Source organism: Rhamphochromis sp. 'chilingali' (assembly GCF_963969265.1).
Source record: "Rhamphochromis sp. 'chilingali' genome assembly, chromosome: 11".
NCBI lineage: Eukaryota > Metazoa > Chordata > Actinopteri > Cichliformes > Cichlidae > Rhamphochromis > Rhamphochromis sp. 'chilingali'.
Window position 1 is genome coordinate 109,722 of NC_137938.1, and position 25,770 is coordinate 135,491.

The 25,770-nt window shown below is 38.8% G+C and overlaps 3 protein-coding genes across 8 annotated transcripts; 1 reads left to right on the forward strand and 2 right to left on the reverse strand.

Moving 5' to 3' along the window:
- Nucleotides 1-5,479: 5,479 nt before the first annotated feature.
- Nucleotides 5,480-19,533, reverse strand: LOC308405191 (cell death regulator Aven-like). 2 transcript variants are annotated; one of them, XM_080895657.1, is made up of 6 exons: nucleotides 19,455-19,533; nucleotides 18,775-18,872; nucleotides 8,568-8,638; nucleotides 8,206-8,301; nucleotides 7,492-7,741; nucleotides 5,480-6,031 (listed from the first exon to the last, which is right to left on the reverse strand). In XM_080895657.1, exons 2-6 carry the CDS (start codon nucleotides 18,848-18,850, stop codon nucleotides 5,874-5,876), a joined length of 651 nt encoding a protein of 216 aa, XP_080751783.1. In that variant the 5' UTR covers nucleotides 18,851-18,872; nucleotides 19,455-19,533; the 3' UTR covers nucleotides 5,480-5,873. The 2 variants fall into 2 exon arrangements, with proteins under 2 accessions (XP_080751783.1, XP_080751782.1); XM_080895656.1 differs by having other exon boundaries at nucleotides 7,432-7,741.
- LOC308405189 (uncharacterized protein) lies at nucleotides 10,578-13,114 on the forward strand (the record flags this gene model as incomplete). 3 transcript variants are annotated; one of them, XM_080895652.1, is made up of 6 exons in its annotated part: nucleotides 10,578-10,994; nucleotides 11,257-11,385; nucleotides 11,592-11,785; nucleotides 12,282-12,429; nucleotides 12,525-12,729; nucleotides 12,810-13,114. In XM_080895652.1, exons 1-6 carry the CDS (start codon nucleotides 10,785-10,787, stop codon nucleotides 13,112-13,114), a joined length of 1,191 nt encoding a protein of 396 aa, XP_080751778.1. In that variant the 5' UTR covers nucleotides 10,578-10,784. The 3 variants fall into 3 exon arrangements, 1 of the variants encoding a protein (XP_080751778.1); XR_013973285.1 differs by lacking the exons at nucleotides 11,257-11,385; nucleotides 11,592-11,785; nucleotides 12,810-13,114 and having other exon boundaries at nucleotides 10,896-10,994; nucleotides 12,282-12,667; XR_013973286.1 differs by lacking the exons at nucleotides 10,578-10,994; nucleotides 11,592-11,785; nucleotides 12,810-13,114 and having other exon boundaries at nucleotides 11,010-11,385; nucleotides 12,282-12,667.
- On the reverse strand, nucleotides 13,054-18,723 carry LOC308405190 (uncharacterized protein). 3 transcript variants are annotated; one of them, XM_080895654.1, is made up of 6 exons: nucleotides 15,562-18,722; nucleotides 14,990-15,252; nucleotides 14,604-14,794; nucleotides 14,377-14,470; nucleotides 14,002-14,192; nucleotides 13,054-13,381 (listed from the first exon to the last, which is right to left on the reverse strand). In XM_080895654.1, exons 1-6 carry the CDS (start codon nucleotides 15,718-15,720, stop codon nucleotides 13,194-13,196), a joined length of 1,086 nt encoding a protein of 361 aa, XP_080751780.1. In that variant the 5' UTR covers nucleotides 15,721-18,722; the 3' UTR covers nucleotides 13,054-13,193. The 3 variants fall into 3 exon arrangements, with proteins under 3 accessions (XP_080751780.1, XP_080751779.1, XP_080751781.1); XM_080895653.1 differs by having other exon boundaries at nucleotides 14,002-14,195; nucleotides 15,562-18,719; XM_080895655.1 differs by having other exon boundaries at nucleotides 13,091-13,381; nucleotides 14,012-14,195; nucleotides 15,562-18,723.
- Nucleotides 19,534-25,770: the final 6,237 nt, after the last annotated feature.

A 25,770-nucleotide genomic window follows, 5' to 3' on the forward strand; every position in this document is an offset into this window, starting at 1 on the left:
AAAAAATAAAAGGATGAAAACCTGCATAACCTACTAATGTTTTAATCAGTGCGTGATCACTTGACAAGTCATTTTTAATCACCACGTCATTCATTAGCAGTTATTACAAGTTCTCCTCTAACAGAATTGCAACGGGATGCTGTTCTTCTTGAGGCATGGCAACATAAGCAGTCATTGTAGTTGTTATCATCTTTGAAATCATTACTCTTAGACATGGCGGTGTAGCTGCTCCAGATGTGTGGTCAGTGACATATTTCTGCAGAATGGTCAAATTCTGCAAAGCTTCATAAATGTCTCCGCTTACAAACTCCTCCTTGTGATGCTGTTAGCAGGTCTAGAGTCAGTCTGTTCTGCAGCACCATCGTTCTGATGGCCTGCTGTTCTCCTGCTAAGGCGGTTCCCAGGGTCTTAGTCAAGTTGATGTGTCGTAGCAGAGCATATCGGTTGATTTCCACATGATCCCGCACCTCGGCAACTCCAATGCCGGGGATCAAGCTCTGTAAGAATTTCACTCCTCCTCAGATGCGAAACTCTGGTTCCTTTACTGCTTGGTGCCGTCCGTGCACATCCTGTCTGGTAATGAGTCTTTGTTTGTAGTATCATTCGGTAGCTGTAGTTGGAGCGACAGTTGAGGCTCATCAGTGTCGCGTTACTGGCACAGGTTTCGTTGAGTGAACAGTCCATACACTTCCTCTCGTTCCTTGGTGGGCAGAAAGTGTATATGTATTTGCATAGCAGTCAGTTTTATTATTCAAGTAAGCTGTAGTGTTCATAAACTGCCACCAGAAATTAGTGGCATAGCCATGGGGAAACTTGGTGTACTTTCCTTTGTCATACAGTGTCTGCCTTTTCTCCATGTAGCGTGACTTATTGTCCCTCACGGAAGCAAAGATGAGGAGCCCGGCCATGGTCAGGGCCACTGCAGTTATTAAGAGCCACCACCTCATGACGACGGGACACACCCTCCTGTCGCGAGTAGACCCCCCGGCCAGGAAAGCTGACCCCTCCACCGGGCGAGATCACAACAAGTGGGCAAGCCTGCCGTCAGCTGTGTTTAGATGGCTTCACTGACTCGCCTGCAGTGACTCTGATGGATCCAGGATGGTCGTTCCGCAATTTTGCAAGCTCCAGTTTTTCCTTTGGAGCACTTTGATCAGAACCCAGTCACCGGGCTGTGATCTGCAAGACACTTGATAGACATCATTACATTCTTCGTCATTTACAATCATCTCTTTATTTTCCTACAACTTAGACATACATTTTGCTACTGAAATTGTATCTGCCTTTTTCACTGGGTAGATTTCTGGCCACTTTGAGAATACATCTATAACCACTAGGGTGTATTTTTACCCTTGGCATTCATTTAGCTCAATAAAGTCCAAATGGATTGTGTGGTCTCAGGTTTCCCTGAGCATTATATTTTTGACACGTCATGCACGTTCTGACAAATTGTTTTGCTGAGGTTTCAAAACGGTTCTAGCAGGCGTTGTCTCTATGTTATCTGCTGTTGCTGCGTGGCTGTCTGCAGCCTTGGTGTTTGTGACTTTGCTCACCTCTCTGTTCCTGATAGCCACCTGCGAATTAGTGTTTTAGTCTGTTGTCAACACGTCAGCCTTATTTCTAAGTTACAGAATGCTTCTTCTCCTTTTTTTTTTTTTTTTTTTTTTTTTTTTTTTTTTTTTTTGGTTTGGGAGAATAGATGCAACTCTACATTTTCACTTAAGGCATTTTTAGATAATTTCTAGTTCTTCAAACAAGTCATGGATCTCACACATTTCAAACTTTCAAGTTAGGGTTGTTTCCCATTTATACAAATATATATATATTTAACTTTGCATTGCTCACAGCTCATAGCTCACAGCTCTAAACCTAGGCATTTTTCAATCATATGCCTAATCACTATGTGTCACTGTGATTCTCAAGTATGGTCACAAGTTCGTTTAAATTCGTTTCCAAAACCAACAAAATAATCAAACAAAAACAAAAAACATAAACGTGTCAGGACACAAAAGAAAAAGAAAAATGCTGCCACCCGTACAAGGCAGAAGTCTGCATATGTTGGCTTGTAATAGCATGCAGCTTGTAACATGGTAGACTAATGTGCCTGTGTTAATTCAGCTCCATATTATTGTGTGAAGTTGCACTGGGTTGGGAGTGGTTTTGTGTGTGTCACATTTTTGGTGAGCCAATGGCTGGAATGGGGTTGGACTAATTAGAGGCAGGTGTACTTGATTGCACTGATACACTGGTCTACATATAGCCCACACTACAAACACTGCTGTGTTGTTTTGTCTCTCTGTGCAGTCCAGGGCCTATTATATGCCACAGCCTAAAGGCAGCAGAGTTCCAGAGGCTTGAGTGACCACTGACTATATGCTTGCAGGGTGGTGGGTCTCCAAGGACAACTTCTAACCCTGTTAAAGGCAACATGTGGGGTGCAACTTGGCCGTGTGGCATAGCTGGCTCTGGCCTTGGGACTGTGTGTTTTTATACAATTCATAAGTGGGACACTGGACTGTTTTATCTTTTATCTCTTGATATATTTTTCGTCAATAAATTATCTTTTAGAATTTTATTGACTGACATCTTTTTGCCCATGACTGAAACGGTTGGTCAGACCTAGAGTCTTTCTTTGGGCAGAATAGCAGCTTCTGCTCTAAAAGAAACAAATAAATAAAAAGAAAAGAAAATGTGGAACATGCTCATCAGCTTAGCAGTGTCTACATATTTAATTCAGCTTCTCAATCCTGTAGTTTTAGCTGTTGTCTACAGGGTTTTGCTTATTGGTTGTTATTATAGGTGTGCTCTATATCTCAGCAATGTGTCATTCTAGAATGATAAGTTTCAAGCTGGTCAAGTGCCTCTATGCACTTCATTAGTTTAGTTATTCTCTGTATTGTCTTCATCTCACATGTCATTACACTGAGTTTCAGCAAACCTTAAGCTTGATGCAGACTACTGCTTAACAATTATCCACCTCACATCATAACCGATTAAGGTGCCTCTTCATATTAATATTATGTCATTGTTAATATTATCCTCTTTGTCTTATATGACAGCAATAGCATATTATAATATTTTATCAGTGTGTACCACTATACTACTACTGAGCCAATTTGTTAGTTAGGATCATCTTATTCAGCAAACAGATAATTTAGAATTCATCCAATCTGCGGTCACATTTGTTCTCTCTGTTGCATGGCGGACCAGGCAGTTCTATTATAATGTATTATTTATATTTTATTTTGTATCCATCAAGGGCTTCAGATGACCTGCAGAATCATCCTTTTCCCAAGGTGGAGACAGTTACCTTTTCACACACTGTCCTTGGCTGAACAGTGACACAGCCTTAATATACCTTATTTATTTTATTAAAATATTTTCGTGTGAATTATTTGCTTTATATTCATTTTATACATGCTGGGCATGGTCATCATGCCAACTGTGTTTCATTGTTAATATCACTTTACAGGTTGTTATCCTTGCTATTATTAATTTCAAATACTCTAAAGATAATTTCTACTGTAATTTTCCCTTCATCTTTATTTCGTACTTTTTATATTTATATCTACTCAGTGGGGTCTGTTTTCAACCCTTTTAAACTACTTCAAACTACTTTGATCTCTAGTTTTCACTTAATAAGGGATTATTAAGTTCTTCCTGATATGGGTGGTGCTGCAGATGCGGCTGCAGGAATGAGTGATGGCTTTCTAAAAGGGTTGTGGGCACTGCACAGTGTCTCGTCTTCTGGTTTTACTAAACTGGCAGTTGAGTTCTGTTCTTCTGACTGTTTATATTTTGTTTTCTTAAATCTCTCAGTTTACAGACACTGTTTTTGTCCGGCGTCTGGACTTTTCTTTTCTCACCACTGCTCGTCAGGAGTGAGTTTTAATTTCACTTGCTTGATTACCCATCTTATTTATGTATTTACTTATTTTTGTTTAAGTAATATATACACAATACAGCTGCTATCACCTTCGCTGGTATTAGAGACGAGAGTGGTTGCTCACACGCCCTTCTACTTTCGGACTATTTCCAAAAGCGGTGTGAACTTTACGAGACGGAACTCGACCGTTCTCTCAACTCACCAGCACGTCAGTGAACAGCAGTAAAAGAAAAAACACAGGAGGAGCAGCTCAGTCTCTTATTGGACCGTGAAAATTCAGCTTGCTCCGTTAATTAAAACAATACACACATACATTCACATTCACACTTATTCGCGCGATCGGAACCCTTATAATAAAGGGGAGCTGCCAGTCTTTCTGTAGACGAGCTACTTATTCCCTTGACCCAGCTGGGGGAGCTACCCAGAGCTCCAAACCTAACCCACAAGAGTGGGGAGCTTCCAGTCGACGAGCTCCAAGCTACCAGCCGACGAGCTACTTTAAACCCACAGAAGTGGGGAGCTTCCAGTCGAGACGAGCTACTTTCGCTATTTTAAATTCCCTGAATTTAAAATACGTTTTTACGCAAGATTGTGTCAGTGTGTCTGTATCTACCTGGTCAGTGTCGCCGGGTCTGGTCCACCTCGATCGGGCCCCACCACCGTGGGTCGCTTTCTAAGAACGTTGGCCAAGACTCGAATTTAACGCCCTTGGTCTTTGACCACACACCTAGTGTGTGGGCTGTCGACAGACGAACAACGTGGACTGGTCACGGAGATGGGACACGATGGAGGCGCTCCGGCTCCGAAGGACCAAGAAATGTTGGGGGAAAACTCTGTAAAAAACCCAGGAGAAATAAAGACACAATGAGACAAAGTTACTTTCTTTATCAAACGTGTACACGGGTGAGCTGCTAAGAACAACTCACACCATGCACAGTGGCTTGGTAATTTTTATAGGAAAGACAGTGAGAACAGGATAAGAAAATACAAAACAAATAAAATAAACAACTCCATATGTGGCGCTAGTCTCGTCAGCAGAGAGCTGGGAGAAGGCTGTGAGAGATAAAACAATTTAAAACAATATGTCCCAAAACAGTATGTCTTTGCTGAGAAAGTCTAAAAGATAATTCTAAACTAATCTAACCATAGGCAAAGGGCAGACAAAAGGCATCTTTGTACATTTAAAAGAAGGTAAAGAAACATAGAATCATTTTTCCTGTAACATTAGGTAAAGCTAGTTTTGGGCTTTTACATTTAAAAAAAAAAGAAAAGAAAAAGAAATATTTGTTGTATAATATCTAGATGATCCTTGTGTAAATGTTGCTTAGTTTGGTTTTGTTCCTGAACTGTGGTGTCCTGCCCACCTGCACTTGTTTCTACAGTAGAGGAACCCCACAACAAACGGACAATTAAACAGCAAAACTTGGGTTGAGAATTTATTGACGACAAACTGGTTACCCGCTCTTGTCTGGCCATTTATATGTATGTAGTAGCTTTGGTAAACTGCACTTCTTTTTTAGATTAGATTAGATTAGATTAGATAGAACTTTATTAATCCCTCGGGTGGGTTCCTCTGGGAAATTTTTTGATGAGGGGAAGAAAATGGGGAAGAAAATGAATAAAGTAAGTGACGCAGTGAACCAAACGTGTCGTCTGTGACCTCTTTCACTACCCGTCTGTCACCAATCCTCTGAAGCAAAACACTCCAGAGTCAAAACTTTCACAGGGAACAGAGAATTCTCTCTGAAACAGGGTGTGCTCCAGGAACGTTTTGACATACACTCACAAATGTTCGAGATGTACTGTCCCAACCTTTACACCTCCAAAACAAAACATATTGCCTCTCTTACAGCACGAGGGGGGGGGGGCAGGTCCGTGTGAAACGAGGAAGCATCAAACTTTAGCATCATAAACTTCCAGGTGGACGTAATTTTTCAAAGGATGGAAGTTGAAGCGATTGAACTGCCATGACCACGTTCCCTGAGGGTCAGGAGATCATGCTGTCGAGCCAGTCCTCCAGGTCTTCCTCAGTCATTTCCTGTTTGCTGGGCGCAGACTGTGGAGGTGCGATGTCTTTGTCCTTCATCACCTCCATCATCTTCTCTTCTATTGGCTTTGCTGTCACGTCTTTCACTTCCTCACATTCTGCAGGTTAATAACATGATGGGAGACATATTTTTAGTCTTTCCTCTAAACTTGCCTTCTGCTAAGTAATTTTAACTTTATTATCTGTGCTTTGATTACACCACATGTGAATATTGCAATCATGCAAAGCAGAAAATCAACAACCATCCAGCGTCTCTAAAACTCAGTAACATTATTATATTTAAAATACTAAGTGTTAAAAAAATTAATACTTCTGTGGTATGAATCTCTGTTTCAGAGTTATGAGCCGGTAAGTGTTCAGTGCAACTGAAAAATTTGCTTTCAAGAAAATGTCTTAATTTGCTGCTTAATAAATATCCAGCTATTACTGCAAATAGCTGGATATTTTTCTATATGTAAAGTACAATCTGCTTAGTCTTCAATTTTTTTTGCGTTAACATTAGGCTTTAAACATTGCCCAAAGTAACTTGTCAGCACAAAAGGTGGAAGTTAACATCCTTGGTAGCTTATCTTATCTCTCTAGTAGTTAATCTAACACCACGTGTGTGGGGGGGAAAAAAATCCTAAAATTGTAGGTTGTTTTGTTTTGTTTTGTTTTTTGTTAAAAAGAAATACTTAAAAAAAATAAATGTATTTACATGCTTAGGTCCACGTTGCCTGACCGCCTGGCAGGGTAAAGATAATAAGCGATCAGTTTTTTACGGCTGAGGGGTAAAAACTAATTAAAATAAAAATATGTAGGAAAGATCCTTAGTGTTAGTATTTTTTAGTTGGGTACAATTTTATTACATCTTGCCTAATGAGCCATTGATGGCTGTCTATTGAGACTCTGAATGTCGGTGAGTCAAATGCTTTCAAAAAGCAGTTTTTCTTGTAATACCTGTACTGATTTTTCCAAATGTTGCCTACAACACATGACCGTCATACAATAATAACTAAAAACGCTAAAATGAGCCCAATAATCTAAACTAAAACCAAACAATTTCAACAATAAAAAACAAAAATCCACTCTGCAAATTAGCTGAAACTAAACTGAATTTAAAAAAACCCAAAATATCAAATGACATAAAAACAAAAACTAGTCAATCCAAAATAATAAAAAATAATAACTCTTAAGATCTATAGCTATCGAATCTTTAGGTCCCAAAGTTTCACAATGGCCACTTTTAAGGTTAAACTGCTAGCATGCCATGTTTTGTTTACTCTTTCCAGTTAAAAGATTATGATCTCACACAACTGTCAAAAAGATATATGTTGTGCATGACAAAGTAAATATACAGTATAATATTATTAATGAATTTCTTTCTTTACACTAAGCTAACTGAAGCTTACTATTCTCCACACAGACAAGACAAGAGCGACATTAATCTTCTATATTTCCCCCAGGCTATCCCACATCGCTCAACGTGCAGGGACAGACTATCATTAAATATACTTGCCCTTCTCTTTAACAGCGCTCTCCATTTCTGCACCACTGACAGGCTCGTTTCCTACATCACCTGACACTGGTTTCTGTAAGTTGAGCAGGTTGTCCAGCTCTTCATCAGCATCATCCACCAGAGTCTCAGTAGCAGCAGCTGAGGAAGAAAGCTGTGAGCCTGAGCCCCCCACTGGGTTTGCATCCACGGGGACTTTCTGGCTGATGCTGAGGCTTTTTGAAGCTGTGGATGGAGGTGTGAATTTGGACATTTTTGGCACTTCCTGTTTAGGTGCTAGAGTCATACTGGGCAGCTCTACTGGTGCTGAGACCTGAAACATCAGGTAAAGTAAAAAAAAACAAAAAACAGCTCTTGTCATGCATGTCTCTGAGAAAAACACAAAGATACAGAAGCCATATTTTCTTTTTTCTCAGAAGGTAATCAACACAGTGTATTAATCTACTGGGTGACAATAACCAGACATGTATCAATAAATACTAAAAGGTCAGTCTATTGTTTTATTTTTATATATACTTAATTTAACCTGACATGCCTCCATGCTATATCTTGCAACCCTAAATCCCAAAAAGTTGGGATGCTGTGTAAAATGTAATACATGAATGCAATGATTTGCAAATAAAATATTTTGTTCACAGAACACAGAAAACCTAATTCCTCCATATAAACATTTGTGGTTAAAGTTTACCTAAGCAACTCTGTTTCCTTCTTGCGTAATTTGCATTTTCTCCTGAACAACACCCAACCACAGTGTGCTGGGCATCAGCTAACACTTGCCTGAATCAGCTCGGGCTCCAGGTCGAGTTTCTGATGCAAAGGCACTTCTTGAAGAATCTGGGTAAGAGCTGGGAGGTCCAAAACAATCCCTGCCATCTGGAGAACAAATGAGAACACAGACTGCAAACAAATGTTTGTATCTACAGAGTTTAGGTGAGTGAGAGCACTATCAGATTCAAAGTCTTCATAGTAAATGGATGAACTTTTGTCCAACATTAAGCACATGAACACTGTACTACAACAACAGTATGAATCTGATATCTTAATCGGAATATTCTTTATAACTGTAACTGCTGTGTATTTTAAAGACTTAAAACTCCATAAATCAATTTTAAAAAGGAGCGGTGGTGATATAATTTTACCTGACTGATATCAAGCTGGTCCATCTCCCATTCTTTTTCTTCTGCAAACCGGAAATGCGTGAACGAATCCCCTGTGAGAAAACGATGCACAGAAACAAAACGTTTTGGCGTTATGACCACAGCAGTGTAATCCCCAAACTATCTGTTAAAGCTAAAACTCACAGACACATTCACTTTAGTATTTTTTTCACACAAACACAGCTCCTGCCTCTGCAGAGCTTGTACAAACCAACAGAGTGGCCTTCATGTCCACAATGTCTACGATGTTTTTCTCTGGAAGGCAAAAGCTTTGTGTAAACTCTTGATCAGTTTGAGCGTTACAGCAGAGCTAGTCTGCTTTCGCAACATTACCGGTCTGAGGGCTCTTGTCACTACAAAGACACTGAGGATGTATTATTAATAAGCGCACAGCAGCGGTGCCACACACTCAGCAGACAGATGAACAAATGAGAAAACCGTCAAGATGAAACTTGTTGTTTGAGTGTAGCACAGCGCGTGAGGAGCACCTGAGTCAAAAAACAGCATCCAGAACATGTCAGATGTGAAGCACCACTCTTACAGCTCCTCATTTTTGCATGTGGTTATTTCCACAATGTTCCAGGAGGATGTCATTTTGCTGGAATAACAGGTCGCTTGTAGAAATTTTTACACTACAAAATGGAAGTCTTTCTTTATTCTAACTGAAATCTAAATATTCTTAAATCCCACAACATTTTCATCCTTCCTTTGTGAAGTAAAGAATGTGGGGATAACCTAAAAGGAACAGCTCATCTGAGATAACGCAACACTTAGCAGAACTAGGACACATCAATTAATCAATGAAAAAAAAAGTGCTAAAACCATCAAAAAATAAAGTTAAACTAGACTTCTTTATACCCTCTGGAGTTTTTGTTTTAACTTTATTCCACTTAAAGGAAAATTCAAGGTTAGACACCTGCTAGAGATTTTAGTGTTAAAAATTATAGAGAGAGGTCTTGGAGAGAGTTCTGTCTGATTTATTGTACACATTATTATTCAGAGAAGATATTAGGGACAGGATGAATGCTGAGGGGAGTATGGTATAACAGAACACGTCATATTTTTTGTCTTTTTACCCTTTTAAGTTTACATACTGGCTAAAAAATGAACTGGATGACAGATTAAAATATGCTTGGTTGCTAGCAAAAAAAGGTTTCATGCAAAAGTAGCACAACTGGCAGGCTCCTGTGTACGCAACTGTTTTTTACCTGTAAATGTCCATTTAAAAGCATTGCAACCAGGATACAATCAGCCAACTTAGCATACACAGTAAAAGGAGGAAAAGGAAGCAGTTAACCTGGCAGCAACTTGTTGCTAACTAACATGTTACAGCTACAAAAACAGAGCACCCCTGCAGACAGGCATGCTTCAAGCCCCTCCCACCACTAGCAGCTGAACACATGAACAGCAGCACAACAAGCTTGGCAAAACATCTTAAAGCCTGAAACCCAGGGCTTCATAAAATAAAAATAAAAATATTTCTGAGGTCAGTAAAGCTCTATTTCAACAACAAAAGTATTTCAGTATTAAACAATCATAAATGTTGTACACCCTTAACATTAGCTGTTTAATTATTAGCAATTACCCATATTTTCCATCTGTTAAATAATGATTAAGGTTTTGTATTTTCTTATTTATTTCTATTTTTATTTCTTTATTTTGAAATTTCAATTTCAGTAAGTTGCAGTAAGTACGTTTGCTTCTTTTAGTTTAGTTTTTATTCTTTGAAAATGTTTAGTTTTAGTTTAGTTTTTTGTGCATAAGTATCATTTTATGGGCACTGGGCTCCGTCACTGGAGACAAGATTTAAGAAATCAGTATAGGTATTACAATAAAAACAGACCTTTTTGGAAGCAGTTGCCATGCAGCCTTGTAGACTGTGGTCCACAAGACTAACGTTTCAATAAACACCATCCAAGGGTCCGTGTACTTTTCGGTATTTGAAGTTTCGTTTCAGAAAGTATAATTTAAAAAAGAAAATGAGACACTTATTTAATTCTCAACTTAAAAAGCTAAAATGAAAAACGTAAAACAATTGTTTTTTTCATTTTGTCCTTTCGCACATCAGAAACGAAAAACCCAAGAAAAAAGAACGAGAAAGGGCCCTTTATTTATTTTGTCTGAACCGGAAGTTTTAGTAGGTCAACAACCTGTACAAGTGATGCGCAAACTTATGGCAAACACTGTAGTGTGGACATCATGACGTTGGAAAAATACTCAGACGTGATCATGGAGATGGCAAAACAAGGCCTGTCATCGGAAATTATATCAGAGCGTCTGTCATATGAACACGGGGAAGTGAGAGGATTTTCTGCGAGAAATGTTAGAAAGTTTTGTGCTGAGCAAATCACTAGCTGTCGACTCTCGGACACACGGTTGGAGCTTGAGGTGACACAAGCTATAAATGAGGTAAGGTACTTTCTTCCTTCACCTTATGACTGTGTATGGTTGTCTTAACTGGGTTGTAAGGGGGTTAGTCTAGACTGTGTGCGCGCGCCCGCGCGTTTTAGCGTCTTGCGGGTGGTGGGTAACGTTAGTTATTTTAAAGATGTCTCTCACTGGTATTTGTACAGTTAATTAGCACAATACTTTAGCTTTACACATTTGCTTTCAGAATAAGCTACTTTACATTTGTTGTTCTAGTAGTAGCATGATCTTTTATTTTAAACAGGTGGGCCCAACATATGGCCGCAAAATGATGAAGGGCTATCTGTCCACAAAAGGGGTACATGCTGCAGAGGGACGAATTGGGTCAATTTTAAGAGAGGTGCATCAACCTTATCATGAAGCAAGACGCCAGGTAGCCTATGTTATTTAATCTTCCACTAGAACTGTATTCCAATGTTCTTTGTCATATTTGTGATATACATCATGTAATGGTAGGGCCTAATTCTGTTTAACAGATGTACGCCCTGCTTTAACAGTTACTTGACTCTTCCTCAAACGTATGATCAAATCTGCCTTTATCCAGTCAGCTGTCATTTATTTTTGTGATTTTTTTGTAAGGGAGCTCGGAATCTTAATCCCACACCGTACCATGCTGAATGCATGGGGCACAAGGTTCACCTGGACCAAAACGAGAAACTTGTAATGTTTGGAGTCACCCATGTTTTAGCTGTAGATGGATTCAGTAAAAAGATTGTGAGTCATTCCACAATGCCAATCAAAAACAACTTGAGCATCTATGAATATGTTTTCAGGTAATACAACCTCTCAAACCATTTATTTCATCTTAAGTGTTTTGATGGACATGTTAGTCATATTGGACATGAGCTGCACCCAAATTTACAATATTTGAATTTAAATTAGACATGCAACAGATGGGTCTGGTTATGTTCCTGAATATAATATATTAAGAACTTACCAAACATTTTGATCAACATTTTCTATTAATGTAAAAATAAATAAAATGGAATTGCACATGAATCATTTAACTACTTTATTGCAATTAATCAGTGTTCATTTATGAATGGAACAAGGTTCTTGGATTTCCACATATCTTTCAATTGTTCTGACATACATCTAAAGTCTGAGCATGACAGTGACATTGCAAAGAAACTTAAGAAATATATGTTGTCCTACTACAACTAAAATATTACCCAAAAAAAACATGAATGAATACATTCAAAATAATAACACCTTTGCTGGTCTTAAAGCAAAATAGTTAATAAATGTTCTTTATTTTTCCTGTACCAGACCTGCAGTGATCACCTATGGTATGTGGGACCAGGTGCGAGTAGACCATGGAAAGGAATTTTATTTAACACTGTTCATGCAAGAGATGCTGTCACATCATCGCTTCAATCAGGAGAGACTGCCTTATTTACAGACCTCATCCACAAGAGTAAGATTTAAGTACCATTAACATCAGCTGAAATTCTTATACTATTACGTGTACTACTACGTACATTTAAGACATGTTTCTTTTAACTCTTTTAGAACCACACAGTTGAAAGGATTTGGCCTGAAATCAACAACCGTGTCAACTACCCACTAAAAACTGCCCTACTCCAGCTGATGGACCAGGAGGAGATAGATATGGAGGATAACCTTGTGCGATACTGTGTGTCCAATCTAACCTGTCAGCTGTGTAACATTGGTCTTGCAAGTGTGGTAGAATCATGGAATGCTCATAGAATCCCAGGTAAAAAAAAAAAAAAAAAAAAGTCAGATTGCTTACAACCCTGATAATGAACATTTAAACACCTCCTCTATTTTTTACAGGAAAAGGCATACCAAATCACTTTGCAGAACATGGGTGTAAAAGAAGAATTTCTCCAGAGCTCTTGCCAAATGCACTTGAAGCAGCAGACCTTTACAGGCAGCACTTGGGATCTGCACTCAAAGAATATTCGACTTTTGGAGTTGATCCCTTCACAACCGAACAGGACAAACTTAGAACAGAGAGTCATTTTGCAGAAAAATATCCTGATATTTCACATTTGTTTTTTAGAGCCGTAAATGGTGACTTTATGCCATACAAAGAAGCTCTGCTCTGTCTCATAAACATAACTCAGAGAAATGTATGAACCACTGCATCTGTAAACTGTACAGAACAGACAAAAAAAAAAATCAACTGACTGTAAACATTTGTGTGTACACACTACATTACTCCTCTGCAAAAAAAGATTTCAATACAGAAAATGCAGCTGTTAGACCAGTAATTTGTAGAACTCCGTTGTTACTCTCCCTGCATTTTGCACAGTGCTGTGATGTCTCTTGCCACTGTTCCACACATGTCTTGCAGCCAATAATGCTTCTGCAGCACAGTGAGAACACTGGATCCTCAATGATGTCTGCAAAAGTAAATCAGATAAGTGAGACTGTTATCCATTTATGTTGAATTTAGTTCAAACTATAGGTTCAAAGTCAGTCTTGACATAAATTTACAGACAGCATGCAGAATATTTTTGGTTATTCTGTAATTCCTCTTGTTCACGCTGTTCTGAGAAAGTCCCTGTCTATATTTTTGTCTATAATTGATGAGGGGCAAAATCAGTACATTTTCTCAATTAGCAAGCAAGAAAAATGAAAAAGTTACAGGTACTTGATTCAATATATGCAACTACAGTCCCATTTTAAATGTGAACTTTTTAGTTTTACATTACTGTGAACAGTGTACCGTCACCCATACTGACATTGTAATCAATTTGAAAAGCTATACTTTCATAGTCAAGATTGCAAGGAGAACCCAAATTAAATGTGCATGTAAACTTTTGAATGTTATGTTACAGTAGACCTGCATCTTGATTGTCTGTGCCTAAGTATTTAAATGGACACTGCTGAATAAAGAGCCTATGTTTGGTAAAAAAATGTTTGTCCAAAGTAATGATTGAATGTGGTTTGACATTGTTTTAATTGTAATTAAAATGTTAGTGTAGATGTAATGTATTTACTAAGCAACATTTGAACATACTCATACAAACCACGCAGCTAAATCCCTCCTTGAGTGTCTGCAGCTTGGGGGTTGTGACTTTCTGGGCAACTGCAAGATCAGTGAGCTCTTTGATTGCTGCTGTGACAGCTGGCAGACTTTGAGATGCCAACACCAACTCTTCTATTTTGTCACTCACTTCTCCCAAACTGGCACTGTCATCATCTTTACGGCTGCTACAAATAAAAATGGATAATCAGATGTCAAAGCTACTTACTGGCTTAAAGAAACATCACATCACTTACTGATAGATGATGATTTATGTAGTGATGTCTTACTGCTATTATAGGATTTAAATCAAATTAATTCTTCTATATTGATGTTCATCCTATAGTATATACATATTTATTCACATACCTCAGTTTCTTCCTCTTTGTTCCCTGGAGGCAATTAAAGTCTTGTTCAGGCACAGCAAGAATTTTTCGTGCATTTTGTCTCCAGTACTGTGACCCTACAGATGAAAAACAAAACCAAAGAAACCTGTTTAGAAGCCAATACCATATTACCCAATAAATATTACAAAGAGTCTGGTAAGACATGTCTCTCCATAAGATATGGGCTTTAGCTGTAATATTATGGCTCACCTGTTGTGCCCTCCGACTCCAGAATTGCATTGCCCTGTGCATCTGTCAAAATTATTGGGTTGTAATTACCAATGGCATCTTGCACTTTTCCTACTATCCCTTGAAGCGTAGCCTCAGACTCCAGGAATCGTACAACCACCATTCTATTGGGAATCAACCTCCCACCAACTACATCTGCAAAGTACACTGATCTGTAAAACAAAACATAATAATTTTACATATCTTGTAAAAGACAGCAGGCCACAAATCCATTCAGTGATTGCTATAGGCAAATTGTACTAAAACAGCTTTGCTATTCTTAACAATTCAACTATCCATGCACCTTATGTTTCTTTTTATTTTGCCTGTTCTGTAATTTAATATTCAAGAACACAGACTCATCCTACCTCTGAAATGTTTTGGAGGACATAGGGGAACTTGAAGTAGCCTGCTGTGAACGTGAAGGTGCAGACGCTGCCACAGCTGGTGCTCGCATAAATGCAAAACGCTGCCCGCTGGAACCTGCTGTTGGAATTGACTCCATGTCTTCTCCGTGGACTTCATAGTGACCTCTGGGTGTAAGGTCTAATGCGCTGAAAACACCAGAGACCGCACCGGGGAACATAGCCACGTTTGAATCATCCGTGATGTACAGAGTATGCGCGGATACCTGTTTAAGAAAAGTTTCCGTAAATCACGTTGCTCTGCTAACGTGTTACTCCTGTGCACACGGTTAATAGGCTCTAAAGGCTTACTTATTAGCTAGTAGCCGGTAAAAGTCAATGAATAACTATTTACACATTAGCACATGTGCACAATTCACATATTAGCACAATGAAGACGGCTAGACATAGTATTAGTAAAAGTAGGCCTACATGAAATCACCAAATGTTAACGTTAGCCGTTCCGCAGTAAGGAAGAACAATAACGTTCATAAAAAAACTGCTGAAAGCAAAGTTTGCGAAGTTTACATATCTACCTGAAAGATGCGACCCAGTTTTTCTGCAGTCATGTCTTCGTCCCGGAGTGTCACTCTCTTAGTTTTCCTAAAAACAACGTAATGGTCCATCCTCTGTTTATTCCAGTGTAACTTTAAGGCCGTCGATCTCTTGTGTGGGGGACGGTGTGCGCGCGCCATAAAAAAAGCGCGCAGAAGAAGTACTTCCCGTTTCAGACATTGAAAATGCGTCTATTTTTTTGTTTTTGCGCTAGTATACTTTCATTATTTGAATCACGAAGAAATCCAAAAAAGCACGTCTAATTTTAAGTGTATGACGGCTATTTGTTACCACCGAATGAAAAAACAAGTTATTTTCGCCCATTTTATTCTTTATCAAAAATTTTAAAAATGAAAATTCTTTTAAATATCGTTTTTTCGTTTTGGTTTCTGAAACAAAACTTCAAATACCGAAAAGTACACGGACCTCCAAGCCTCAAAACGCAATTGTGATGACAATTTTTACACACCTAACAAATAGAAAAACTAAGGATATAAATTATTTGTATTTTGTTTTGTTTTTTACACCTATGTCTAATTAAGAAGTAAAAAGCATTTGAGAACAGCTCTTAAGAGTGGGGTCTGTCTTGCATTATGGCCACTGTGGTGCTTGTAGTTGGACCTTTTCTTTACAATATTTTTTCTGTGTAGTTATGAAATAGTAAATCTTAATTTTGTAAATCATTTGAAATCATTGACAGATAAATCAAGCAACCCTGGGATCCTGGAAGTTTTCAGCAACTTCTAAAAAAATTTAAAAAATTATATACATATCATCAATAATCATCAGTTGACCACAAAAGTATGATATTGAAAATGAATCAGGTGATACTGGCCTCAAGTACACAGACTGTGGTCTTGTGTACTTGTACTTGTGTCAGTCTGCCACACACAGATATTTCCAATTATTTAATTTTTTCCTATCATTTAAGGTTTTCATCACGGTTTTTAGGGCTGATGCCAGTAAAATTTAAGGAGCCAGTATCATTTAAGTGTGTGTGTGTGTGTGTGTGTGTGTGTGTGTGTGTGTGTGTGTGTGTGTGTGTGTGTGTGTGTGTGTGTGTGTGCGTGCGTGTGTGATATATATACATATAAGCTTGTAATCTTAGTTGGAAATATCCATCCCCACCATAGAAATGGCTGCTGCTCCCTGAGCTCTGATCTGCTGAAGGTTTCTTCCTGTTAAAAGGGAGCTCTACCTTTCCACTTTTGCCAAGTGCAGCTCATTGGGTTTCTCTATATTATTGTGGAGACCCCACCATACCTTCAGGTGGCTGTTGCATAAACTAAACTTAGGTGAACTGAAAAGCTAAATTTGTACTAAAACATAAAACTGTCCCTGGTTAGCACTCTCCCTCCTTTTCTGTTTCCTACTCCTCTCTGTTTAACATCCCGTTCACTCAGTCTCCTTCAGTCCAACACAGAGATCTGCTGACATTGGTAAGCTGCCTCCCTCCTACATCTCAAAGCCCAGTGTCCTCCTGATCTGTGTCCATGGAAATATCATTGCATGTAATTCAGAGGCACTGATACAACCATGGCAACTGCTGCCAGCAGGGATGAGAGAAACTTCTGTCAAACCTCCATAAGACACAAAAAGAGAGGAGGAGGACATATAAGCGAGACAACGAAGAGAATGAAAAAGGCAGACTTTTCCTTTCTGCTCAACTTCAGTACCCTGATGATGTTTTCAGAGTCGAGTCTAACATCTACAGGGAATGTGCCGCCTCAGATGTGTCACCCAGCAGTGTGAAAAACATGGCTGGTATTTTACTAAATACTGGTACTATGATTTAGTTCACATATAACAATAATATCTGGGCTTCATTTGAAAATGTTTAGCTGTACTAAAGCTGCCACAGTGAGCTTAATTATTGATTAGTCAATTAATTATTTTGCCTTTTTAGTATTTTCAGAAGTGAAAATCCACAAATAGGAAACATTTAGTCAGTTTTGCTTGAAAACATGCTTTAAAGGCTTAACTAAGTTCAAATAATCAATAGTAAAAAATGCATTTAATTAACTGTTTCTCAAACTCAGTGCTGTAAACGGTTTGAGTTTTGACGTTTTCAGAGAGGAAAAGGACCTTTCAGGTTCCAGACGGAGAAAGTATTTCTGATCAACCAAACTTCATGAAGCTTTTTTTTTTTAATTTAATTTTCTTTTCAGATTAAACAACTAAAGTAATATACCAAACCTATATGTTGCTGTTCACTCTAAAAGCTACTTACAGAGATGCACTGATTGCAATTTTGTAGGCCAGTTTCCTTTTTCCCCCTGCCTGTAACTGACAGCATATACAAACAAAAATTAACTTTTTCCTAAATTTAAAATGTTATTTTCATATTAAAATATATTATTAAACTTTACTTTCCCCCAAATTGCAATAAGTTAGATCATTTACCAGTATGTTTATATATCTACCTTTTTTTTTTCTTTTTACACTCTAAATAAATAAATGATTTTCCTCATAATAGTTTTGTTTGCTGATACCGAGGCTGCCGGTTGGTCGCCAGCTCTGAGCTCTGGCTTGATTGAGCATTAGCTACTTTTCGTTTGTTATGTTTTATAAATGCCTATGTGAGGTTTTAGGTTTTTTTTTTTAACTTACAGCATTAAGGATTTTAAAAACTTAATTTAGGCAAAATGAATTAGCTTTAATGTAACACTTTTCTATCAGATTTCTGCTTTCTTCTAATCTGTAAAGTACACAGCAAATCCAGCATGTCCAAATTAACACTGTCAGATTTGATTTCAACACTATTAAAGTGTCTATATGGGTCCACACCAGAGAGTGTTAATTTAACTCTTTTTGGAGAGTTGGTACGTTAACTCTGATTTAGTGTTAAACACCAAATCTGTCTGGAGTTGATAATTTAACACTTGGTGTTTAGAGTTTATATATTAACTCTCAAAGAGTATTTTAGTTTAACTACATAAGAGTTATCTTCTAATTAATTCTAAAAAGCAGGAATTTTACTGTTCTGAACTTCTAGAAATTTCTTTTGGAAATAAACATTTACTAAAAAGATGCAATGGTTCTTGAAAAACATTTATTCTGAACTGTGCACCACAATTTCAAAACATTTTCTGAAAGATGTAACAGTATACATGTTCTCACTTTCATTAGAATTTTGTTTATCAAAAGGTCTGACATATGTGAGCTGGTAAATGCAAATAACAGCATCTCATCACTTATTTCTTCAATACAATATGCATGTCCTTCATTCATCCCTTTGTGGAACTTCAACGCACTTCTGCTCTCCCTCATATTCCATCTTCACAAGCATATCCTGTGCGGAGATTGAATAAAAATTAGTTGACACTAATTAATGGCACAAATAATCCAGTAAACAATTGCAGCACAGTAAAAAAAAAAAAAGGAATCCTCTTTGAGCCATTACTTGTGTAAAGTATTTTCCCAAAAGACAAGGACACAGGCAACAGGTAATACTGAACTAAATGTAAAACCTCAACCTTTTTCATTTTTACCTAAACCGTGTGCACAAAACTCTGGAGGGATCTATGCTAACGTAGAACCCAGTCAGGACGCCTGCTACTGCTGTTTGCTCGTGTTTTTTATGGGCGATCGTTTTCAGGCTTCAAGTAGCACCATTATACCAACAAATCACATTCTAGACATTGTTTTAGGTGTATTTGACCAAAAGTTTGACTGAAAATTCACATGCAAGCTTTTTTCAAGGCTGTGGTATTGGCCCGCAAACAATACCTTTCAGCTAGCTAAAACAGAATATTATGCTATCAGCGAGCAACATGGCTAATGCCTTTCACACAGCTTTGTCTCAACTCCAAAGAGCCACAGAAGTAAAAGCTCATAATAATAATTGAAACAATCTTTGAAAAAAATGACTTACCAAGCATGGCAAACAACTCAAATATGTAGAGCAAAATGTTCTGAAACGGCTTCACTTCAGCTTCGATTGGAGCCGTGCTGGGCGCGGAATCTGTGAATTTACTCTGTTGGTGTCATAGCCCCTCTAGGAGTTCAGAGTTAAGAGGTCAAGAGTTAATGTTTCCATTGTAACACCTCCAGATTTGACAGAGAAACACTCATTTTTAACACTCGATTTTAACTACTATCATTTTACACCTCAGAGTTACATTAAAAGAATGTGACTCTGCTTAGAGTAAAATTAACTCTACTTTTGCAAGAAGACTATTAACACCAAAACATTTAACACTTTTGAATTTGCTGTGTAGATTCATTTATGAAAGTAGAGGTGCGGTAATTGTCCGTCCTCTAAAGCAAACCCAGTAAATTTATATAAATGTGATTGTTATTTTTGATTGTGTAACACTTTTATTTATTTATGTATTTACAGTTATTCTTTCAAAAAAGTGATAACTACTATTATTACGGTATGAAAACGGTTAATACTTCTGTTGAACTCTGGTAGGACTTACCGGTACGTGTGATCACTTACGTGATTTGGAGGTCTACGGTTACATTAAAAAATAATAATAATAATAATTTAAGTATAGCCATGTGATTGTTGGGAACCAAGAGTAAATATTAAATGAGCTGCAGGACATTTTTAGTCAGCTTCAATGTTTTATTTTTCCAGATATGTTTTACTGTGTTATATTTAATCGGTGAAAGATAAATTTAACTTTGGAACCTTTTCATCATACTGTGTGGAAATTCTGTTAAATGCCATGAACCTAACCCATGCCAGCACATATACCCTCACTATACACAAATGATAAAAGATCAATTCAAAGTTTAAATGATTGTCTAAGTGTGTAAGTCTGGCCAGTAAACCTCGGTGAGTTATTCTCAGAGAATAAACACTGCTTCACTCATGCCGTGTGCTAAGTGGCTTAACTGGCATTGTGTAACTTTTTGTATAATGTGGTATCCTGTCTCTTGACATCTTGCTGGCTGAACCCCATTTTAACAAATGAGGTTTTCTGCTCGCAACCGCAGCTTTGCTGAGCTATCTATGGCCCACTCTCATCTTTTATATCTGGGATGTGTTGTTCGCTGTCGTTGGCTTAGCTCCTGCCTTTCTGTTCCACTCTGCTCTTTTCCTGCTCTACTCAACGCCACTCTGCTTTCACCTCGCCGCTATTCATCTTCACCCATCTCCTGAGATATGCTCAGTGTGACAGTCGAGCTTTGGTACAGTCATGATAAAGACAGGCTACGCTGGTTCTCTGCCACCTGGTTATAAGCACAATGAGGAATTGAAGAAATTTGTATAAACTGTAACAAGACTGCAGCTTTTCTAACCTAAAAGTCACATCAGAGAGTGGTGTTTTAGGACTTTGAAATGTATTTCTTTATTCATTTAGTTTGTAGCTTCTCCAATCTGTTTCTTTATTCTCTTTTATATGATTTTATATTAAGTGTATTCTTGATACACACAGCCTAAGCAAAACAAACTATTTGAAGGCATTTCCATGATCCCCGTTAAACTGGAACTGAACTCTTAACATGTTTTTTTTATGTTCAAGGTTACTGTGGTTGGTTTTGTGATGCATATTATTCACATTTTTAATGTGATCCAAGATTGGGTACCACAAGAAGAAGTGCGAAAGGAACTGACTTGAAAGATATTTTCATGCTGAAACCTGTACAGATCCTCTGTAGCTGGTTACCAAGTACTTGCTACTAATATCACAGATACAGACAATCATCAAACTAGGCATAGGATGTATTTCCTGAGGCAGCTGAAGAAATTCAACCTGCCAACACGGACGATGATGCAGTTCTACACTGCAATCATCGAGTCCATCCTCACCTCCTCCATCACCGTGTGGTACGCTGGAGCCACTATCAGGGACAAACAGAGACTGCAGCGTGTTGTGCGCTCTGCTGAGAAGGTGATTGGCTGCAGACTCCCATCTTTGCAGGACCTGTACACCTCCAGGACACTGCGGCGTGCAGCTCGGATCTCAGCTGACCCTTCTCACCCTGGACACAGTCTGTTTGACCTGCTCCCCTCAGGCAGGAGGCTCCGGTCCATTCGCACCAGAACCTCTCGCCACAAGAACAGTTTCTTCCCCTCTGCTGTTGAACACATGAACAATAACCGTATGACTGTTCCCACCACTAACACATGACCCTACGCTGTGTTCACTGCATCATTCCATGTTTGGCACTGATCACCAACTGCACTCATGAATATATCTATCTACTTAGCACTTTTAATTCTTATTCTTATTTTTATTTTCATGTCTATTTAAGCGTTATATGACAGTATATTTGCACTAAGCACCGCAGCAATTTCCTAATGTTGTAAACCTGCTCAACATTTCGCAATAAAACCCATTCTGATTCTGATTCTAAAACGTGGTCTAGCATTAAGGGATAATCAGTATCCCTTCTACCCGTTGACAGCCCACAAATGTCCTGGCTTGTATTGATTTCTGTGGGGCCCTCCAGATGTTACCTCATCTGCCTAAGCAAGCCAAGGTATCCTACCAGATGACACGCAAAACACTCACACCCTTGTTAACAGGACCACACCTTATGTATATAATCCTCTTCACCAACCAAAATCGGCTCACTGTATAAAACTGCGGTCCCACCTTAACCTTGATTACTCTTCTTTGCTGGAGCAGTGACTGGCTGAACAGAAACAGGAGGGATATGTAAGGAGATGCAATACCACTGTTCAGTCTCCACTAACACTTGCAGTGAAATGTTGACATTTTATGTGACTGGAAGAGGAATACACACATCCCCTGCTCGCCCTTCTGCCTCCATTTGCTACGAGAGTAATGTAGTGTGATCAGTGAATGATTACTTCTCTTTTAAACTGGCTGTCGTGGCAGATCCTCACTTGATAAGAGAGGAGATAAAGCAAGGCAACTGATAAAAAAACTTAAGAGCAACTGAGTGTTGTTATTATTATAACAGTGACAAATCCCATGTGATATGTCTTTGACAGTGCTAAGGGAGACAGACAGAATGGGAAATCTAAGTAAAGAAATGAGAGAAGAGGGCTGAAGGAAGAGGAAAAAATGACATCTAAAAGGGTGAAAAATGAGATGCACAGATTACAGAAAATGTGCAGGAAATACCGTTTAGAGAAACTCCAATTTGCGATGTGTGAAGCTGATTGTCTTTCTGAGAGCCCCAGCACCTCCAGCATGCTCCCTGTCACGCCTTTTTAACCAAACCAATTAGCCCAACATGACATGGCGCTGAAACCCAACTACGCGTCGATAAATCACTGTCTGCGCTAATTGCAATTAAAATCCCGAGCAAACCAGGCGAGACAATAAAGAGGGCCGAAGCTATTTACTCTTAACTTTTAATGGTTATTGTGTGAGGCTGTGTTTATGTCAAAGTCATATCAGAAGAGCTCCAATCCACTCGAGGCTTCGTTCTCATTAGGAATGCATTTTCTTTGGCTTGTTTGGAGGTAAGAGGCTCAAGCTCGAGCACTTCTCTGCAAAACTCATCAATCACATTTAGCATTTGATGTGAATCTAGTTTAATTATCCCATCACTTTCTTTCATGGACGTTATTAGGTAACAGTAAGTGCTGTTTTTTTCATATTTTTATAAAATGTGGATGCAGTTGGAGAACACACAGGATTGTTCTCCTGTAGGACATTTCAGTCTCATAACCACTCTATACATTCACATGCTTACAAGACGTTGTAGCTGTATTTGAGGAGATTGAGTATGTTTTATAATCTGTAAAGAAAATCTCCTTTTTAGGACAGACGGATCATTTCAGTAACTCTAATGTAGCACTTTTGTCCTTCATGCGCTTTGGGAAATTGGTGAAGTTGTGCTAAAAACAAGGGAAAAAAGTATACTCTGATAAAACATCCACTTAGCAATACATTATCTTCCATGAAGGTCATAATGTTCAGTGGCAGGTATTTTGTCCACAGATATCGGTGAGGGTAGGCTTACTGCATAATGCAACATGACAAATTATATCCTGCCACAGAGGTGAATCATTACTTCTGTAGCAGAAGTGGGGAAAAAACATCATGTCACAATATCGTGATAGTTGCCCATGGTAACAGTGGTATCTAAGGTTTGGCACAATGTTAAAATTTTCATTCCAACACCTGTACACTGCCAAAACTGGCAAGCAAAACAATCAGGAAGGCAAACCAAACAAACGAGGGGGAAAGTGTGGCGGAATCAGAGAATAATAAAATGCAGTAGGTAGCTCACGACAAATGTGTTGGACACAGGAGTGGAAACTTCTACATGTTCTATTGCACAACTCTCAACTCAAACTCAAACAAGGAATGAGTCCCTAGCTTGTAGCTCCATTAGCAGTGGTGCTGAATTAGGCCCCAGTTGAGCAAGCTTAGAGACTGGTCGGTGACAATCTGCCAACCACCAGTCACAAGAGTAAAATGTAAATTCCCCTAAAGGTTGGCAAATGGTTGATGAAGTGCCACTCTTTCACTTGTACCTACTCAGCTCCACTCTATTGATGGCTTTGATCATTTTCCATTACAATTGAGGACCACCTCAGTGTGCTTAGGGTCATTATAGCAATATGGCCGAAAGTCGCATGATGTCATTTGGATGCGACACATGCCACAACAATGGATGACATCAAGGTGATGGTATGGTGATCATTGAACCAGTGTTGTTTGTTTGCAGCCATTTGCCTCATTTGATTTCTGTGAAGGAGACATTCTCATGACTCATTGAGCGATGCCATGGACCGGCCAATCTGTGGCATGCAGTCTGTAAATGACCCATTTTCAGATTGGCACAGAAGGTCCTAAAAAAATTAAATAAGCACTTGGTACCAGGTATTATCACCTAATGGAAACCTCTAAAAATTGAGTTGAGTTATGTAGGTACCAGTGAAAAAGGTGAAATCGGATTGAAGAACTTTCACCCTGAAAGTAAAAATTTCGCCCTACCGCTGCAGCCAACACGTTTCAAAATCCATAACTTCAACTTCGATACTGCTTGGGGAATAGCTGGGGGCAACAATACACTTGAACCGAAGGGCAAACATCAATAGTCAATATGTTTAGTTTAATCAATCAACCAAACATGCTGGTATCGTGATTATACAAGATCTGCTAACTTAAGAAGAATACTGAACAAAGGCTGCAAATGTGTACTTATTCAGTTTGTTGGTGTTTAGGAGGGTTTTACATTTTATCAGTTTTTACTCAGCTTTAGTAATGTGACAAATGAGCTCTCTAATTTGCTTCCCCTCTGAGAGTTTGTTCTTTTTAACCACAACTTAATTAACTTCCATTCACTTTTTTCATTCTTGATAAAAAAGCACCATGCATCATGTCTTTGGTAGCTGTGATTCTGGTAAATCAAACTGGCCGGGGAATGTCTTTAGAGCCACCCAGGGCTGGACTGGGACAAAAAAATCGCCCCGGGCATTTTGACTACAGACCGGCCCACCAGGTCAAAGATTGAAAATGTGACGTCATTCAGGGGTAAAACCGCAAAGGATTCTGGGAACTTGTGGCAAGAGGTACTAGCGCACGCAGGCGTTCAATTGAACTCAGTTACACAGCGATAAAAAGAAACCCAAAAAATGGCAAGAAGCTGTTGTATTATTAACTGCAATAGCCGGTGTTCCAGATCTACTGGCGTTTAGATCAACTGGCGTTGGTCGAACAGATGTGTGGCAGTCTTGCGTTTCAGGAGCTCCTACCGACAAACCAGCAAAAAAAACGCCAAATGTGTCATCTGTGACACTTGTGAGGTTATCTCAAACACACTCCGTCAGTCTTGATGCTGTTGAACAACAAAATGTTTAAAAATGTGGCGAGTTTACCTGGTGATATCCTCATGCGCGACGCGATCGCGAAAACAGCAAACAAGTAACACCACGCCGATGTTGTTCACGGGACAGCAAGAGTAAACGATCGGGAGACTCTTGTCGTCGTTATCGTTCCCCTCGCACGGTTTATTTCTCCGAATTCAGCGTTTTTGCTTCACAACTACAGCGTGCAGTTTACTTTGTGCACTAACATGAAGTCGAGTCAACCAGCGCCACCTCTGGCCAAGTGCCACAGCCTACAGCCAGATCAGCCTGTGACACACATCTGCACCACGTTTGAATTCGTGTCATGCACATTTGTACCTTTCAATTGTGTCTGTTTGTGCGTCATGCAAATAAACCTTTGAAATGAATGAAATGATATCATGTATTTATTATCAGCCTACATTTGTACAAAATGCCAAATGACATACACATAAGAATC

Excerpts from the sequence above, each read along its gene's own strand:
- LOC308405190 (XM_080895653.1), bottom strand. The coding sequence starts at position 15,720 with ATGGCGCGCGCACACCGTCCCCCACACAAGAGATCGACGGCCTTAAAG. Across the intron at positions 14,196-14,376 it reads ACAAAGAGGAAGAAACTGAG|CAGCCGTAAAGATGATGACA; the intron begins GTATGTGAATAA and ends TTTTATTTGTAG. Across the intron at positions 13,382-14,001 it reads TAGCTGCGTGGTTTGTATGA|ACATCATTGAGGATCCAGTG; the intron begins GTATGTTCAAAT and ends TTACTTTTGCAG.
- LOC308405191 (XM_080895656.1), bottom strand. The coding sequence starts at position 18,850 with ATGAGGGAGAGCAGAAGTGCGTTGAAGTTCCACAAAGGGATGAATGAA. Across the intron at positions 7,742-8,205 it reads TGGAGCCCGAGCTGATTCAG|GTCTCAGCACCAGTAGAGCT; the intron begins GCAAGTGTTAGC and ends CTGATGTTTCAG. Across the intron at positions 6,032-7,431 it reads GAGCGCTGTTAAAGAGAAGG|AATGTGAGGAAGTGAAAGAC; the intron begins GCAAGTATATTT and ends ATTAACCTGCAG.